This window comes from Mixophyes fleayi, chromosome 2, assembly GCF_038048845.1.
Source record: "Mixophyes fleayi isolate aMixFle1 chromosome 2, aMixFle1.hap1, whole genome shotgun sequence".
Lineage (NCBI taxonomy): Eukaryota > Metazoa > Chordata > Amphibia > Anura > Limnodynastidae > Mixophyes > Mixophyes fleayi.
In genome coordinates, this window is record NC_134403.1 from 52,925,561 (window position 1) to 52,943,010 (window position 17,450).

Below are 17,450 nucleotides of genomic sequence, written 5' to 3' on the forward strand. Positions count from 1 at the left end.
AAAATGCCTTAAGTGTATATTCTGTTTAGTTTGTGTGCAGGCGCTTCTAACTATGGCGTCTGTCATCTATGACAAGCTAGATGCACGAATCCTTGAAGGTTAATACGTATTTCATAATTTATTACAATAGCTCATCCACACGCAGTAAGGGATCTATTTATTACTGTGCAGCGGTAACACTCATGATTTGTCGCTACAAATTGAGCGATGCATAATTACCACTGCTAGTTAGCATGCCAGGCTGATCTGGGAGACCAGTGGAGACTCCCCTCTTCCACAAAGATTGTTTTCCTCTTCATTGGCAGTCTAAAGCTGCCAGCGAATGGAGAAAATGGTATACGCATTTGTATAGTCATCTCACTCGTTGAGGGATCAAGCAAAGCCCTTCCGGCTTCACTGGACCCCATAGACAAGATTAGCCAACGCCGTCCTGAGATGGCATTAATTTACGTTGATAACAGTGTTTTATCCTGCATTAACCCCTTCATAAATGAGAAGGAGGACCTGCAAGAGCCATTGTCTCCACATTTTTGGGCTTTTGCATTTTGAGAAATTGACCCCTAAATCACTAAATAGTAAAACATAACTCTACAGTGTCTTTTAAAGGTCCTGTTTTACTTAATACATTGCTCCAACCTTCTTTCTGTGCGTTTCATCCATCTATTTATATTATAGGGCAGAACCCATTACGTTAAGTTTTTCTTAAGTTGGAGGCCGAACCAAATTACGTGAGCCTTAAATCATATTGTGTGTGTTATTCAGCACTCTTCAATATTTCACTAATATTTATTTAACTCTACAATTTTTTTAATGGTCAAATAACTTTTTTCTTATATAGGGAGTTAGTGGAAGAGCTTCATCCGCTAATGAAAGAAGCTTTGGAACGGAGACCAGAGGTTAGTCTACAAAGTGATGACTTAATAGAGAACTTTATAAAGCTGTTGTAAGTGGGATACAGCTTTCTATAAAGGAATGTGTGCAGCCTAGACAGATTGCCGCTTAACCTTCAAAAGAAACCAACTTTGTCTGAGTTGATCCCTGCACGTAAGTACAGGATGATTGTGCGCCTCTCTTCATCTTTAGTTCTGGAAACAGGTGCAGGATTAAACCTATGGGCAGTCATCATCCTCAACCATTAATACAATACATAGTAGCATAAAATACTTTTGTGCATTTTCTGTTAATGACAGTATTGATTAAATTCTCCATTTAAAGGTAAATAACGACCTTTAAATCTGTAGGCAATTTAGATGTATTTGTGTTCCTGCCCGTATTCTGGCTTTATACTACACATTATGATTGGACTATATATTGGTCGCAGAAACAGATTCAGGATCTACTGACCTACCATATACACATCTGATTGTCATGAAATAAGTATGTTTGCATCCGCATCCCGGTATGGCCTGCGGTTTTGCAGTTATCATGGTACAAGTGTATTCTTGTTTGGGGCTATATTGACCAACTTTCCCAATGGTCAATTCTTCAGAAGTTTGTATTGGAAGCATTATGGGGGAGGGATTAAGGCTAATTGCCAAAACAAGGATTTGCCCCCTCACCAGAGCAAAAATGTGCTCCACCGGTATACCATTAATAGTTATATATTGCTTTACCCAATAGTATTTACATACATGCACTTGTCATGAGTTTGCCGTACTATTTCTAAATGAACCTATTCTGTACCTAGAACAAGAAGCGTAGAGAGCGGAGAGACCTGCTGAGGTTACAGCTCTTACGGATATTTGAGTTACTAGCAGATGCCGGCGTTATAAGTGACAAGTGAGTTATAAACTATTTTATTACATATGTGGTAAAAGCGATTATTTTACCCTAACGATCTTTGTTTGTAATTTTCTATCTTTATTATTTTAGCACGAATGGTGCTTTAGAGAGAGACACCTTGGCTCTTGGTGCTTTGTTTTTGGAGTATGTGGACCTTACACGGATGCTTCTCGAGGCTGAAAATGACAAAGAAGTTGAAATTCTTAAAGACATTAGAGCACACTTCAGTGCCATGATTGCCAATCTGATCCAGTGTGTACCAGGTATGGTTACCGGGTGGTGGGTGGTAGCGGCAGTGCTGTAGAAAGGCTGAGAAGTGCCGCTTGTGCCCACATTGTTAGATCTATAGAAGCTTTGGTTAATATCTGGAGTCAGCGGTATTCTTATTATTCAAAATAAGTCATCGTAGAATCTGATGGCGTTCTGCTTACAAATTCTCATAATGCCAATATAGAAAATGTGACACATTCTTAGACGTGTAATGTTTTGTGTTACTCACTGCTATACAAGTACTTTTGAATTGTGCAGTATTTGCACACATTGACTGAACTGTATTATTTGCACATTGCTTGTAGTTCACCACCGGAGGTTCCTGTTCCCACAGCAAAGTTTGCGGCACCATCTCTTCATCTTGTTCAGTCAGTGGGCTGGGCCCTTCAGCATCATGTTCACCCCTCTGGACCGTTACAGTGATCGGAACCATCAGATCACCAGATATCAGTACTCTGCATTAAAGGTGAATCGGATATTGAGCTCAGTTCCTCCTCTGCATGTAGTTGTCACTGTGTGTGTAAACTTTATTGGTAATTCCTTTATATAAACCAGCGTACGTTTTCATTTTCATGGTATTTTAAACAAGGAGCCACAGATTACTTAAAGGGAGGTAGGCAGTCTGTGTGTCTCCAGCTTAAGTGGATCTACAATACCCAGCATGCCCAACAAGCCAAGTAGTTCCACAGCAGCAGGAGAGCCCAAAGTTGCCTACCTCTTCATTTGTAAGGTACTGCTCCATGCTGCCTAAAACACCCAAAACAATCGGCACAAATTAGGTCATGTACCTGATCCACCGGACACTCCTATTGGAGGAAAAGCAGTCCAGTCCAGTGGCGGGTATGCACTTTTTATGTTGGTTATTATCATATTCATGTCACTTTTAGTTTGTTCCTAACTTTCTTTTATTATTGGATTTCATTATGTCGCTCTCATTGCTAACAAAATGTTATTTCTCTCTCCTTGTATATTCCTGACCAGGCCATGTCTGCTGTTCTTTGCTGCGGACCTGTTTTTGACAATGTGGGCCTGTCTCCAGATGGCTATCTTTACAAATGGCTTGATAATATCCTGGCTTGTCAGGACATGAGGGTGGGTTATATTACATTGTGTGCGCTGAATCAGGGGAAATTATATGAATCGTTGTGTTTGAAGACAGCTATTGAGGCACAAGATTTCTTTACTAAAGTGGGACATTCATCCTGGAGTGAAGGTCACAGTCGGGGTTCCTTAGAATCATGATGTTTTATTGTAAGGAGTCTAATCCATAGTTTTCTCAATCTGGGGTAATTATGCTGTTTATTGTAGAAGTTAGAATTATAGATGTGCAGATAATAGCAGGGTTCCTGGTAGAGGTACCCCATCTATTTACTACATGGAGGGTTTGAAGTGGGCAACCCCTTTAACAAGAACCCCTGGAAGCTGTGTTGAGGATTTCTTTTATAGACCTGGCCATAGAACAGTGATTGCTAACCTGTGACACTCCAGGTGTTGTGAAACTACAAGCCCCAGCATGCTTTGCCAGTAGATAACTAGCTGATAGCTGGCAAAGCATGCTGGGGCTTGTAGTTTCACAACACCTGGAGTGTCACAGGTTAGCCATCACTGCCATAGAACAATCAGATGTTTTTTCAGAAATGTCTATTAGAGAAAAGAAAATGTAAACTGCCGAAACCGGCTTTGTCTGCGGATTGGGCCTAGTGAGCCGCTGGCCCAGGACAGCACTGTTCAGGGACAGCTGTTTGGTATGTGACAGGCTCCCATCTATCCTGTGAAAGCCTTTGGCTAGACGGAGAGGGTATCCCGGCATGAGTATACAGGGTGCATAATTACTAGCTATGTTATTTACATCTACTTAGAGGGTCAGCCTCCATAAACATCAAGAGGTTTATTCATTTCCAAGCTAAATTCCTGAGGAATAATATCCTAATGATCCATTTTTGAGGGAGAACAGACTTCTTGGTAATACTATTTATTTGGCAGAACTTTGAGTCAATGGGTGTTTGTTTTGCTGCGTGTCGTACTGTAATAACCCAGTGGATGGAGCATTGACTCAGAGTACATCAGAAGTCTATTCTCCTCTTTGAGTGGTTTATTTGCATAGGGAGACACAAGCTATAAATTGAATGTTGGGTTAAACAGTAGTCGGTAATGCCGGGGGCAGCTGGCAGCTGTGAATAATGATCTATCGTTCTACACATTAGCTGTACAAATGGCATCTGGCATAGCAGCTGTACACTGCCAGTAGTGTGCACTCACGAGACCAACTCCCCATTTCAGCATTTTTCTATAAAATGGTATTTGTCCTTGAGTTATTTCTATAGATATGGCTGTTGTGTGCTTGACTGAAAAGTGTCTGATACATTTCTTCTTGTGCGATTGTGGATGTGTTCTTGAATGATGGTGCTGTTATTGAAATAGTTAATTGACTGTTGTATTTGCATACACATATCTAGGTGCACCAGCTAGGATGTGAAGTGGTCGTGTTGTTGCTGGAACTTAATCCTGACCAAATTAATCTCTTTAATTGGGCCATTGACCGCTGCTACACTGGATCATACCAGCTCGCCTCTGGGTGTTTCAAGGCCATTGCGACTGTTTGTGGAAACAGGTATTCATTTATATACTGCATTCCTGTGTGATAATACCTCCCAGAGCTAGCACTGTAACCTATACACAAGTTATCAAGTTACAAAGGTTATTTTTTTCTTTTTTTGAGAGAAATATTTCCTTTGCGTTTTACTAAATAAATGAGAGATCCGAGTGTAGTGTGTATAAGGAAAGTGGGTGAGCATATTATAGGACCGCTTAACACTAAAATGTTCTTATATTAAACATTATAAAGAGAGCGTAACTAAGGAAGGTTGTGTACCTGTTGGGATTTATAAGGCTGTTGTGGGATTCTTTTCATACCTATTGTACTGATGGTGTGACTACACAGTCTGATCTGGATGCGTACCTCTATACTGCTGTCTGCTAATCCTTGTCTCCTCAGGAGGCTGCCCTCATTGATGAGGAGAATATCTGAGAACAGGTAGACAATGCATCCGCCACCTTCCAAATAACAATGGCATACTGACACTTTATGGGGCCCTAGAACAATGGCATACTGACACTTTATGGGGCCCTAGAACAATGGCATACTGACACTTTATGGGGCCCTAGAACAATGGCATACTGACACTTTATGGGGCCCTAGAACAATGGCATACTGACACTTTATGGGGCCCTAGAACAATGGCATACTGACACTTTATGGGGCCCTAGAACAATGGCATACTGACACTTTATGGGGCCCTAGAACAATGGCATACTGACACTTTATGGGGCCCTAGAACAATGGCATACTGACACTTTATGGGGCCCTAGAACAATGGCATACTGACACTTTATGGGGCCCTAGAACAATGGCATACTGATACTTTATGGGGCCCTAGAACAATGGCATACTGACACTTTATGGGGCCCTAGAACAATGGCATGCTGACCCTTTATGGGGCCCTAGAACAATGGCATACTGACACTTTATGGGGCCCTAGAACAATGGCATACTGACACTTTATGGGGCCCTAGAACAAAGGCATACTGACACTTTATGGGGCCCTAGAACAATGGCATACTGACACTTTATGGGGCCCTAGAACAATGGCATGCTGACACTTTATGGGGCCCTAGAACAATGGCATGCTGACACTTTATGGGGCCCTAGAACAATGGCATGCTGACACTTTATGGGGCCCTAGAACAATGGCATGCTGACACTTTATGGGGCCCTAGAACAATGGCATACTGACACTTTGGGTCTCCGGAAAAAAAAATTACACCACTTATATATGACGTACTCAGATTTTCTCTTCCTAAACTCTCCTCTTTGTATAATAATGACCTTAACTGAGAATATTTCTCTACACCTATGAGAGAGGCACTGATCCCAAAACCAGATTAAGTTCATACATTTTTTCCTCATATGGCTTTATTATATATATTTTTTTCTCCGGGTGGAACATGATACTGGCCAAGATCTTGGTGACAACACTTGCAGCTTACCTGTCCGTTCCATGTGGTTTATTTAGAAACTAACCAGATTGGGCATTTTTTTTAAAAAAAAGTTAAGCTACCTAGTGGTTGGGCCTTGGAAGGCAGTGAAGCACTGTTGGTTCAATCTCTTATCTGTCCTACAGCCCGTAGCAGAGGCTTGGTCCTCCCTGAATTACATAGATACTCTGCCCCTATAAACAGGTCAATGCAGGGGGTGGTACTCTTCATCACCTTATAATGCTGTGGTGTTTGTTGTAGAAGCTGTGGCAGTGGGTCTTAAAAATATATTTTTATGTAACGCCAGTGTCTCTAACCTGACTGTTTCCATGGATGCCACCTCCCAAGTATGCCACAGGGCTAGAGTCTTGTGTAGTATGTCTGCAGCCAGTAGATCCCTAGTTATTCTGGTTGTATACTGAATGATCCAACTGTGATTCATACACTGGATGTACAGGATATCAAACCAGTGCAGTTATTTGCCATTAATCTCTTCCTAGGCATTTCTCTACTTCTCATGTACATGATGGGACTACTTTCCCTGTGGTGTGGGAATGTCTTCAGGTAGCAACCTTCTGGTCAAAAATATTACCCATAAACTTATCTATTCTGTATATTCTCCTAGTTCTAGAGCGCATTGTGCCACTGTTGGGCTTGCTAGGAGACCTGATACCATCAAACGCTAGCTGTATAATACTAGGGTTTTTGTTATAGTAATGCTGTGTTCACGTTGCCGCCTCGGCAATATCCCGGGTATATGAACCCAGGATATTTCCAGATGACAGAGCCTGGCACCCCGACAAAATCCCGACCGGGTTCACACTGAACCCGGGTCTCCCTGGCAACATCACAAGAGGAGCTTTGATTGGCTCCTCTTGTGGTGATGTTTGGGTATTTTTGTTGTTGTAACGTTCACTATAGACCTGAGTTGAAAAACCCAGGTCTCACCGATTCAGACTGGCATCTACCCAGGTCGGACCCGGGAGTAACCCTGCATACGACCCGGGTAGATGCAGGGGACCCGTTCACACACAGCCTTGATCCGGGTCGTTAGGGCTCCCCCCCAGCAATAACCCGGGTTTTTGAGACTGTGTGAACGGGGTATAAAGACTATTACCTTGAAATGAAAGTGTCAGGAACCCCCTCTGAGGAATGTGGACTGTTCCTTCTAAATCAGGCCATATAACTTTTGAACATATATATCAATAAAAGCTGTCCACAAGGTTTGGGGTTGTGAATTGAGGACCCCCAAACCATTCCCCAACCAAGAAACCATGGGTCGCCCCCACCCCCCAATATACATTTGCACATTCACTGTCCCCTAACTTATATAGCTATTTCTTTTTATACTGATCTGACTTGATTATTAATATTTATTCCTTTTTTATCATATGTATTTGTATTATGGTCATAAAATATAAATCTCCTCATGTAGGGCTCGAACCAAGCATGATTATATGATTATATTGCTGTTCACTCTTTCATACATAAAATACTGACATTTTAAATGTTGAAACACAATGTTAATTTTACAGGGCTTATTATTGTTCTGGAAAAGAAAAGCCCTTTTGAACTTGACCTCTCCTTTTCTTCCTATCCATGTGCTTGATGAGGCTGGGCGGATTGTTCTTGAAACGGGTCAGGTTACCATTTGGGAACCTGATTGTGGCGATTTCCCAGTGTCTGAGCATTCCAGAAAATCACAGAGAAGCTTAATCTGCCTCAGCTGACTTCCTCTTATCACTGGGTTGTAAAAGGCAGCTTATAGAGCTAGTAATATGCTGGTGGTGGAATAATATTATTTCATGAGGTAAAAATTCTCATGCTGGCACAAATAAATATAATCTGTAAGTTCTCAGTAATACAATCCTCACAATAAGTGAGCAGCACGGTGGCGTAGTGGTTAGCACATCTGCTTTACAGCACTGGGGTCATGAGTTCAATTCCCGAGCATGGCCTTATCTGTGTGGAGTTTGTATGTTCTCCCCGTGATTGCGTGGGTTTCCTCTGGGTGCTCCGGTTTCCTCCCACACTCCAAAAAACATACTGGTAGGTTAATTGGCTGCTAACAAATTGACCCTAGTTTCTGTGTTTGTGTGTGTGTGTGTGTGTGTGTGTGTGTGTGTGTGTGTGTGTGTGTGTGTGTGTGTTACTGAATTTAGACTGTAAGCTCCAATGGGGCAGGGACTGATGTGAGTGAGTTCTCTGTACAGCGCTGCGGAATTAGTGGCGCTATATAAATAAATGATGATGAATAAGTCATAAGTGCTGCAAGCAATGTTGTTTAACTACAGGTACAGATATAAATGACATATTTACATATACATACATCCTTTTTCAGAAACCCTTTTCTCTGCCACATGGGTAATCAGAAATATATATGCAAAAATTTCTGGAGCTTGTTATAACACAAGATATTTGAGAAAGTTGTGATTTTGTAACAAGATATTGTCCCACACACATCAGACTTCCTGTCCGTAATCCCATTAAAGAACACTGCAGACATTGGTTCATCCCACCACTTGGCCTGAGCACCTGACGATGGGGAGGTTTCAGACCTAACTGTCCCTAAATCGCTAAGTGTTTGGGTAACGTTGGTGCCCCTGTTTTTGTTTTAAAAGTATGGGAGCCCTATCCATGCGAATCACATGCTAAGGATAGGAGTGTTTTGAAATGTATAAAGAACAGATAATTACCATGTTCCCTTATGAAGGTCATTATATAGAAAACGTGGGTCTCTGTTTGAGACAAGTGCTGAGTTTTATTGTGTGCATATATGTATGTAAATGATTGGTGAGTCTAAATGGTATATTGCTGGTTGTCTGTAGCCTGTATATTACGCACCAGTTTCAGATGGTTACAGTAAAGATAGTAAGCAATTTCTGTCTGTAGTTTGGAAGATTTTCCAGATGAAAGTCTAAATTCATTTGTCCGATTTGATGCCAAATTTCTAGAATTCTTCAGATTGTTGTTTTTATACAGTCCGGTGCTGTTTGTGGGGAAGAAATGCATCAAATTAAGAACTACATGAAATATACAGGTTATGGTGTTCTCTGAAAAAACTGGCGCTCTCTGGGGGGTATTTAATTGTCAGCGAGTATTTTCTTTTAAACCGCATTAAGTCATTTTAACGCTGTGTTTTATCATTTTCGAGCAGGTTAAATTTACCCGCAATTCAATTCCATTTTTAACACTACCTTTTTTTTCATGAAACGGTACTATCGCGCTCCAGTAGAAGGTCTATTGAAAGTAAAGGGTGTGCAAGAGGCAGTGGCGTTAAAAGCTATTCAATTGTTTTTTTAACACAGCGCATTTAAACAGGCAAATATGCTGTTTAGAAAAATAAAAAACCTTTGAAAACCTTTTGAAATCATGTAGTAATGTTAACGTATAAAAGTTGATTTTCTTGTGAAAAAAATTATATTAAAAAAAGTAAAATCACTAATTATTATTATTATTATCTTTAGCTTATAAGGCACCACAAAGGGTCCGCAGCACCGTACATTACATATACAGAAAACAGAACCAAGACACAACATGATACACAAATATATACAAACACAGGTGACCGGGCAAAGCAAATCAGATTATATCTGACAGATAGTGAAAGGGATAGTAGAAATCAGGAAGAAGGCCAAAGATTAATAAAACAGGGAAAAGAGGGCTAGCGAAGCAGGCCAAGAGGTACAGAGGGTGAAGGAACAGTAGAAGGAGCACACAAGGAAAGAGGGCCATGCTCAAGAGAGCTAACAACCTAAAGGGAGTGGGAGACACATAAAGGGTAGTACTAACTAGGGGAGAGAGCCAGGACAAGAAAGTTAGGAGGACTGATAGACTTGAATAAGGAAATGAGTCTTAAGGGCACGCTTGAAGCCTTTGAGAGTAGATGCTAACCTGATGGAACGTGGAAGATCGTTCCACAGCAGGGGAGCAGCCCGGGCAAAGTCCTGAAGACGAGAGTGAGAGGAGGTGATCAGTGAAGTAGTGAGGCGGCGGTCAGAGGCAGAGCGGAGGGGGCGGGTAGGAGTGTAGGTAGAGATGAGATTGGAGATGTAGGGAGGGGAAGATTGACTAAGAGCTTTAAAGGTGAGGGTGAGGAGTTTAAATTTAATTCTGTAGGGTATGGGGAGCCAATGTAGTGACTGTTGGAGGGAGACCGCAGAGATAGAGCGGCGGGAGAGAAAAATGAGGCGGGCAGCAACATTGAGGATAGACTTAAGAGGGTCAAGGCGAGAATCAGGTAGACCAGAGAGAAGAAGGTTACAGTAGTCAAGGCGAGAGATAATAAGCGAGTGAACAAGGGTTTTCGTGGCTTCCGTGGTGACAAAGGGACGTATCTTAGATATATTCCGAAGGTGGAAGTAACAGGATTTTGAGAGGGACAGAATGTGAGGCTTAAATGAGAGGGAGGAATCAAGGATGACCCCAAGGCATCGGACTTGGGGGACAAACGAGGGTAGTGTTATTAAAATAAATAGAGAGCGGGGGAGATGGGAGAGTCTTATCAGGGGGGGAGACTATAAGCTCGGTCTTGGAAATATTGAGTTTAAGGAAGCGTTGGGACATCCAAGATGAGATGGCCGAGAGACAGGAGGAGACACGAGATAGAAAGGAAGGGGAGAGGTCAGGGGATGAAAGATAGATTTGGGTATCATCAGCATAGAGGTGATACTGGAGGCCAAAGGAGTGGATGAGGACACCAAGGTAGGAGGTGTAGAGGGAGAAAAGCAGGGGGCCAAGAACGGAGCCTTGAGGAACGCCAACGGGTAGGGGAAGAGGGGGTGATGTAGAATCATGAGTAGAGACTGAAAAGGAGTGGTTGGTGAGGTAAGAGGAAAACCAGGAGAGGACAGTGTTACATAGGCCTAAAGATTTGAGAGTTTGCAAAAGGAGTGCGTGGTCAACGATATCGAAGGCAGCAGAGAGGTCAAGAAGGATAAGAAGGGAGTAGTGTCTATTGGATTTAGCGAGGAGAAAGTCATTAGTGACCTTAGTGAGGGCAGTTTCAGTGGAGTGGAGGGGGCGAAAACCAGATTGGAGCGGGTCAAGTAGTGAGTGAGAGGAAAGAAAGGAGGTGAAATGGTTGTAGACAGCCCGTTCAAGGAGTTTGGAGGCAAAAGGAAGAAGCAAAATAGGGCGGTAATTAGAGAGAGAGGCTGGATCAAGGGACGGTTTCTTGAGTATGGGAGAGACAAGAGCATGTTTAAAAAGAGGAGGGGAAGATTCCAGAGGAGAGGTTGAGGAGGTGTGCAAGGTGGGAGCATGCTTCGGGAGAGAGGGAGCGGAGGAGGTGGGAGGGGATTGGGTCCTGTGTGCAAGTGGAGGGGGGATAGGAAGAGAGAAGGGTTTGGACTTCATCTGCAGATATCGGAGTGAAGGAAGAGAAGGAGGGTGAGCTAGCTGGAGGGGAAAAGGAGATAGCAGCAGAGAAGGGGGACAGAATGGGCGTGGAGGGGGGAGAGGGCGGGGTAAGAAGGGACTGCTGGGAGATGTCATGACGTGTAGACTCAATCTTGGAGGTGAAGTGGGTAGCAAAGTCGACAGCAGAGAGCGTGGTGGGGAGTGGGAGAGGGAGAGAGGAGGGAGTTGAAGGTGGCAAAAAGCCGACGGGGGTTGGAGGATTGGGAAGAAATGAGAACTTTGAAGAAAGATTGTTTAGAGAGGGAAAGGGCCGAAATATAAGAGGCAAGCATGAACTTGAAGTGGAGGAAGTCGGCATGAGTGCGTGACTTTCTCCAAAGCCGTTCTGCACTGCGGGAGCATTTTTGAAGATAGCTGGTAAGTTTAGTGTGCCACAGTTGTGGCGGAACCCGACAAAGCTTGACGGTGACAGCCGGGGCAACAGTCAAGTGCAGCGGTAAGAGTGCGATTGTAGAAGGAGACAGCCTTATCGGGACAAGAAAGAGTGGTGATGAGGGAGAGGAGCGAGCCCAGGGAGGAGGAGAAACTGGTAGGATCAACTGTGTCAAGATTACGCCTGGTGAGAGTAACCTTGGGGGCCGGGGACGATGAGAGATGCTAAAAGAGAGGAGATGGTGGTCCGAGAGAGGAAAAGGTCAATCAATGAGGTCAGAGACAGTACCGATGTGTGAAAAAAACAGATCTAGGGAGTGGCCACTGCGGTGGGAGGGAGAGGAGGTCCATTGAGAGAGACCAAGGGAGGAGGGGAGGGAGAGAAGTTTGGAGGCAGCAGGGTCTGAGGGATTGTCTATAGGGATATTAAAATCCCCCAAGATGAGGGAGGTAAGGTCAGAGGAGAGAAAGTGAGGGAGCCCGGTGGCAAAGTGATAAAGAAATTGGGAGACAGGACCAGGAGGACGGTAGATAACAGCAACACGAAGGTGGACTGGGTGGAATAGGCGGGTAGAGTGTACCTCAAAGGAGAAAAAAGAGAGGGAGGGTTCAGGGGGAAGAACCTGAAAAGAACAGCAGGAGGAGAGAAGTATGCCGACGCCACCACCTTGCCGTTCCCCAGGTCTGGGTGTGGGAGAAGGACAAGCCCCCGAAAAAGTGCAGCAGGAGAGGTAGTGTCCTCAGGGGATAGCCAGGTTTCAGTGATGGCAAGCAGGTTGAAGGATCTAGAGATAAAGAGATCATGGATAGAGGTCAATTTGTTACAGACTGATCTGGCATCATTTATATTTACATATGTTTTTGCTACAAATATGAATGTAGGAATGTGTTTTAACATGTATAAGATAATTCTATGTTCAATAAAGAAATATGCTAAAGAAAGTACTGTAATGTAGATATTAATGTGTAATGCAATCTAATGTATGAAAATGTATGCAAATCCTTTTTTTTGTGTTATACAGGACCGCGTTAAAACTCCCCTAAAAACTCGCAAACACAATGATTAACGCGCAGGGGGCAGTGTTCCCTCTTTTTCAATTGAATTGCACAAATTTTCGCGCAGCGGGAACTAAAAATGGTCGCTAGATCAGTCAAAAACCTGTGAAATGTCTTTTTTTTTTTTTTGTTTGTTTTTTGTTTCAACGCTACGGGCTAAAAAAAACAAAACTCGCTGACAATTGAATACCCCCTCTAAATGGGTGAACCATTTTAACTTGATCAACAATTTTAAAAGTACATTGAGGAGGGCTTGTTTCTTATTACATTTTTTTTTTTTTTTTTTTAGGAATTATCCGTTTGACATTGTTACTTTGCTGAACCTGGTGCTATTTAAGGCGTCTGACACAAACCGGGAAATTTATGAGATCTCGGTGCAGCTAATGCAGGTATGTACAGACATTCATCGAAGCTAACGTATATTTGTGTATATTCATATTCTGCATCTGATTTAAACGTAAAGCACCAGTGCTTGGTTTGTACAGTGGAGCATGCACTCTGTCATCAATGCAGATGTAGGAGTAAATAGTATTGAGGAACAGATGGACGACGTGACACGTGAAGGACAGATGAGGATGCTCAATGACCAAAGTCGAGAACTTGATGTTTGTATTTTATGTGTCTTGTGGAAGCAGAGTAATTTAATTGTATGTTTCAGTTACTCTCTATGTCCTCAGCTATTATGGACCTGCGGGGAATACTGAGATTTGTAGTTCCACAGAGGGCACCGTTTGCTTCTGCCCGGTCTTACAGCATTCTCATACACTCCATCTAGTCCAGTAGAGAATACGGTAGTCTTTTTGAGAAGGTTAAGATAAATACCATTTGATTATACAGTCCAGTCCTTTGCACTTGTAGAATTGTACTTCTACTCCAATTAAAGGGGAAGGAAAAAGCTTTCATTGCAGAACTTTACATGATCTTGTTTTCTCCACATAACTAAATGACATTGGATTTTACCTTCTCACCATTTATGGGACCACTATCCTGTCCTTGTATGGCAGGGGTGGGCAAACCAGTCCTCAAGGGCCATATAACAGTTCATGTTTTTAGGATTTCTTTAATCATGCACAGCTGAGTTAATCTATTTGGCTGGGTCAGTAATTATCCCAGCTGTTTCTACAGACAGAAATCCTAAAAACATGAACTGTTATATGGCCCTTGAGGACTGGTTTGCCCACCCCTGTTGTATGGTTTCTGTCAAGATAATAGAATGCCATTTATTTCCTATAGGTTCTTGAGGGAAAACTTTTTGTATATTCCAAGAAAGTAGCAGAGCAGAAGCCTGGAAGTATCCTGTATGGGACCCATGGAGTGCTGCCTCCCCTGTACAGTGTGTCACTCATCCGGCTGTCTAACGAGCTGGCACGGATGTACCCGGAGCTGACACTACCCCTGTTCTCAGGTAATTATTACTATCTGTGCAGTTTATGCAGTGAGCACTGCTCACTGGACTGAATGTTACTAGTTCCTGGTGAATTAGGGACTGTATGCTCATGAATATACAAATTGTCGTCTTCCACTCTGTGTAGGCTACATGTATTCGTTCATCATCATTTATTTATATAGCACCACCTATTCCGCAGCGCTTTACAAAGCATATTCGTCATTTACATCAGTCTCTGCCCCATTGGAGCTTACAATCTAAACTCCTTAACGCACTCGCAAATAAGTGTTAATTTTGTTAGCACCCAATTAACCTACCAGTATGTTTTTGGAGTGTGGAAGAAACCGGAGCACTCGGAGGAAACCCACGCAAACACAGGGAGAACATACAAACTCCACACCGATAAGGCCATGGTTGGGAATTGAACTCATGACCCCAGCGCTGTGAAGCAGAAGTGCTAACCACTAAGGCACTGTGCATGCAACAAGCCTTAATTTCGCATGTGTTTATTACTTATACTTAATCTATTAAACTGGCATTAACACTGATAGTTGAAAAAATGACGGTAATTTGACCTGTTTTTTCTTTTTTGTTTTTGTTTTTTTTTTTATTAAAAAAAAAAGAAAGAATTGGTAGATTACATCTACCATAGGAGTCTTTATTACCTTTTAGTTTTTATAAGTAACTTTTTCTTGTGAATTTGAAAATAACTTCTTGGCATCCAGCAAAGCCTGCTTTAATTGCTACATAACGAGCGGTCTGAAAGAGAGCCAAATGATATGGCCCATTTGGAAGTTCTAGGAAAAGCAGATTGCAGCTTAGCTCTCAAAATAAAACTTTAAGGTTTTAATTATTAGCATCTGTCTTGCCCCCCCCCCCCCCCCCAAATTCCTTTGCTGTTTCAAATGTTTTGATCAACTCAGAAAAATTACAAATTGCCATGTTGCAATCTGATTTTTGTTAAAAGTAATTCCATTTAGTTTTTTAGTAACTCGTTTAGTCTTTTTTTTTTTGTTTTTTTTTGTTTTTATGAAGTGGATTTGCTTTCCGCAAAGTTTCTATATTGTTTTCCTGCCTTTGCTCCTGAATAACTTACCCTACCTGTCATCTCTTCTGAAAAAATGAGCAATAGCATAAACAGTGTGAAAATATAAACATAATTGTTGAAATTAAGCAAACCAAGGTTTGGAGCAAACAATCCTGTGTATTCATGTTTTACTGTTTATTGTATCTGAGTTTTCAGATACAAAATAGTGTTAAAAAATAAAAACTTAAAGGAAGCAAATTTTTATCTTTCTGTTCATCACTGTAGCCCCACACATGTTTAATGTCACATTTTCTCTGCTTAATTGTGTCATGTATAGGAGAATGCATTATGCATATGCTGGCTTTCTCAATGTGAAGGCTTTGAGTCAAATAAAGGATTTGTGGCTGTCTTCATTAAAGAACCTAATGCCACTTCCTCAATGACATCCTACAACTCCCACTGCAACATAGTTTTCTCCTGTCCCTGGGTCACATGCTTAAGCCATTGTATTGGAAGGGGAATATTGCACAGGAATAAGATTGGCAGGAGGGCTCAGGGTGGAAAAAAAGGTTATAGGGCAGTGTTTCCAGTATACAACATATATCTGTGTTTCGGCACACGTGAGCTAATTAGTGCATCAATTCTTTTGATGACTAGAGTCAGAAACCACTGGTGTAGGGACAAAGACAATAGCAGTTGATTGAGTATTGTGAATTATGTAAGGGAGACATATGAACAACTTGTTAAAGCAGTGTAAAATCCTACAAGAAGAATATTTTTAAAACAAAGTATCAATATAAATAAGGTACATAAAATGTATTCACCAAATAGCAATAATTAGCAAATGGGTACATTGAGAAGTACGGTGTAGGTGGTGGTGTTGGGATACAACAGTTTATTCATACACTACAGTGGAGCCGCCATGGAAGTTTGGCTCTATTGCCATTATATTGGCCTGGGCGTAACAATGTGCCCTGTGGGATGATTAAGGAGAAGCGGGCAGGTGTAAATTTGTGCTTGTACCTAGTAAATCATTTTTATTGTATTTCTCTAATTTAGGGCCATCATTGTGGTAGAATCAGCAGCAGTTCCTTTTTAATATGTTTTATTTAGGTATTTCTGAGAATACATAAGAAGGTTCCACTAATGTCTGTTTTGTGCCTATTTGTTGTTGGCAACAGAAGTGAGTCAGAGGTTCTCCACCACCCACCCCAATGGGCGGCAGATCATGCTGACCTACCTGCTGCCGTGGCTGCATAACATAGAGCTGGTGGACAGCAGGCTCCTCCTCCCAGACTCCAGCCCCAGCACCCCAGAAGAAGACGTCAGTGAGAGAGATGGGCAAACAACCAACACCTGTGGGCTCAAAGGAAATGGATGGGGATCCCCTGAGGCCACCTCACTGGTTCTGAATAACCTCATGTACATGACAGCAAAGGTAATAGTCACAGCATGCATCGTAGCTTGTAGTATAAATATCATATATAGGGGGTAACTGGGGCATGGTAACTGTAAGCCAAAGCAGCCAATCGGATTCAGAATACAGTTTAGAAAATGAAAACAAATGTATGGTTGCTATGGGTTACAGCACATCTTCTGCAAACTTGTGCACCCATTTTCATAATGCCTCTCATTTTGCTGTCTGCATTTATGTTTATAGTAGCACTATCTAATGGATTATTATTATTATTATCTCTAGTCATATAATGCAGTCATGTACAGATGTTATGTAGTCATCATTTACATCAGTCCCTGTCCCATTTCAGATTACAATCTAAATTCCCTACCAATCACATTTAGGGTCCATTTTGTCAGAAGCCACTTACTTAACCTACCAGAATGTCTTTATACTGTGGAAGGAGACCAAAATAAACGCAGGGAAAACATAGAAATTCCACACAGATAGGGCCCTGGTTGGAATCTAACCCATGACCCCAGTGGTGGGAGGTAGCAATGCTAACCACTGAGCCACAATGCTACCCCTTGCTCAGTGTTTACTGTATAGAACCACATTGTATCTGATACATAACACCCTGACACCTAAAACACTTCTGGGGCCACACATTGCCCTAAGTCGCAATATGAAGTTAAAATAATACA

The 17,450-nt window shown here is 42.1% G+C and overlaps 1 protein-coding gene across 10 annotated transcripts in view; it reads left to right on the forward strand.

The window, feature by feature from the left end:
• FRY (FRY microtubule binding protein) overlaps positions 1-17,450 on the forward strand; it is a 310,594-nt gene that overhangs the window by 224,880 nt on the left and 68,264 nt on the right. For all 10 annotated transcript variants that reach the window (XM_075198969.1, XM_075198964.1, XM_075198963.1 and 7 more), the window contains 9 exons: positions 839-896; positions 1,688-1,779; positions 1,873-2,045; positions 2,358-2,518; positions 3,034-3,144; positions 4,509-4,663; positions 13,226-13,325; positions 14,170-14,341; positions 16,532-16,788. In XM_075198969.1, coding sequence (XP_075055070.1) covers positions 839-896; positions 1,688-1,779; positions 1,873-2,045; positions 2,358-2,518; positions 3,034-3,144; positions 4,509-4,663; positions 13,226-13,325; positions 14,170-14,341; positions 16,532-16,788 — 1,279 coding nt within the window. The remainder of the gene's footprint in view (positions 1-838; positions 897-1,687; positions 1,780-1,872; positions 2,046-2,357; positions 2,519-3,033; positions 3,145-4,508; positions 4,664-13,225; positions 13,326-14,169; positions 14,342-16,531; positions 16,789-17,450) is intronic.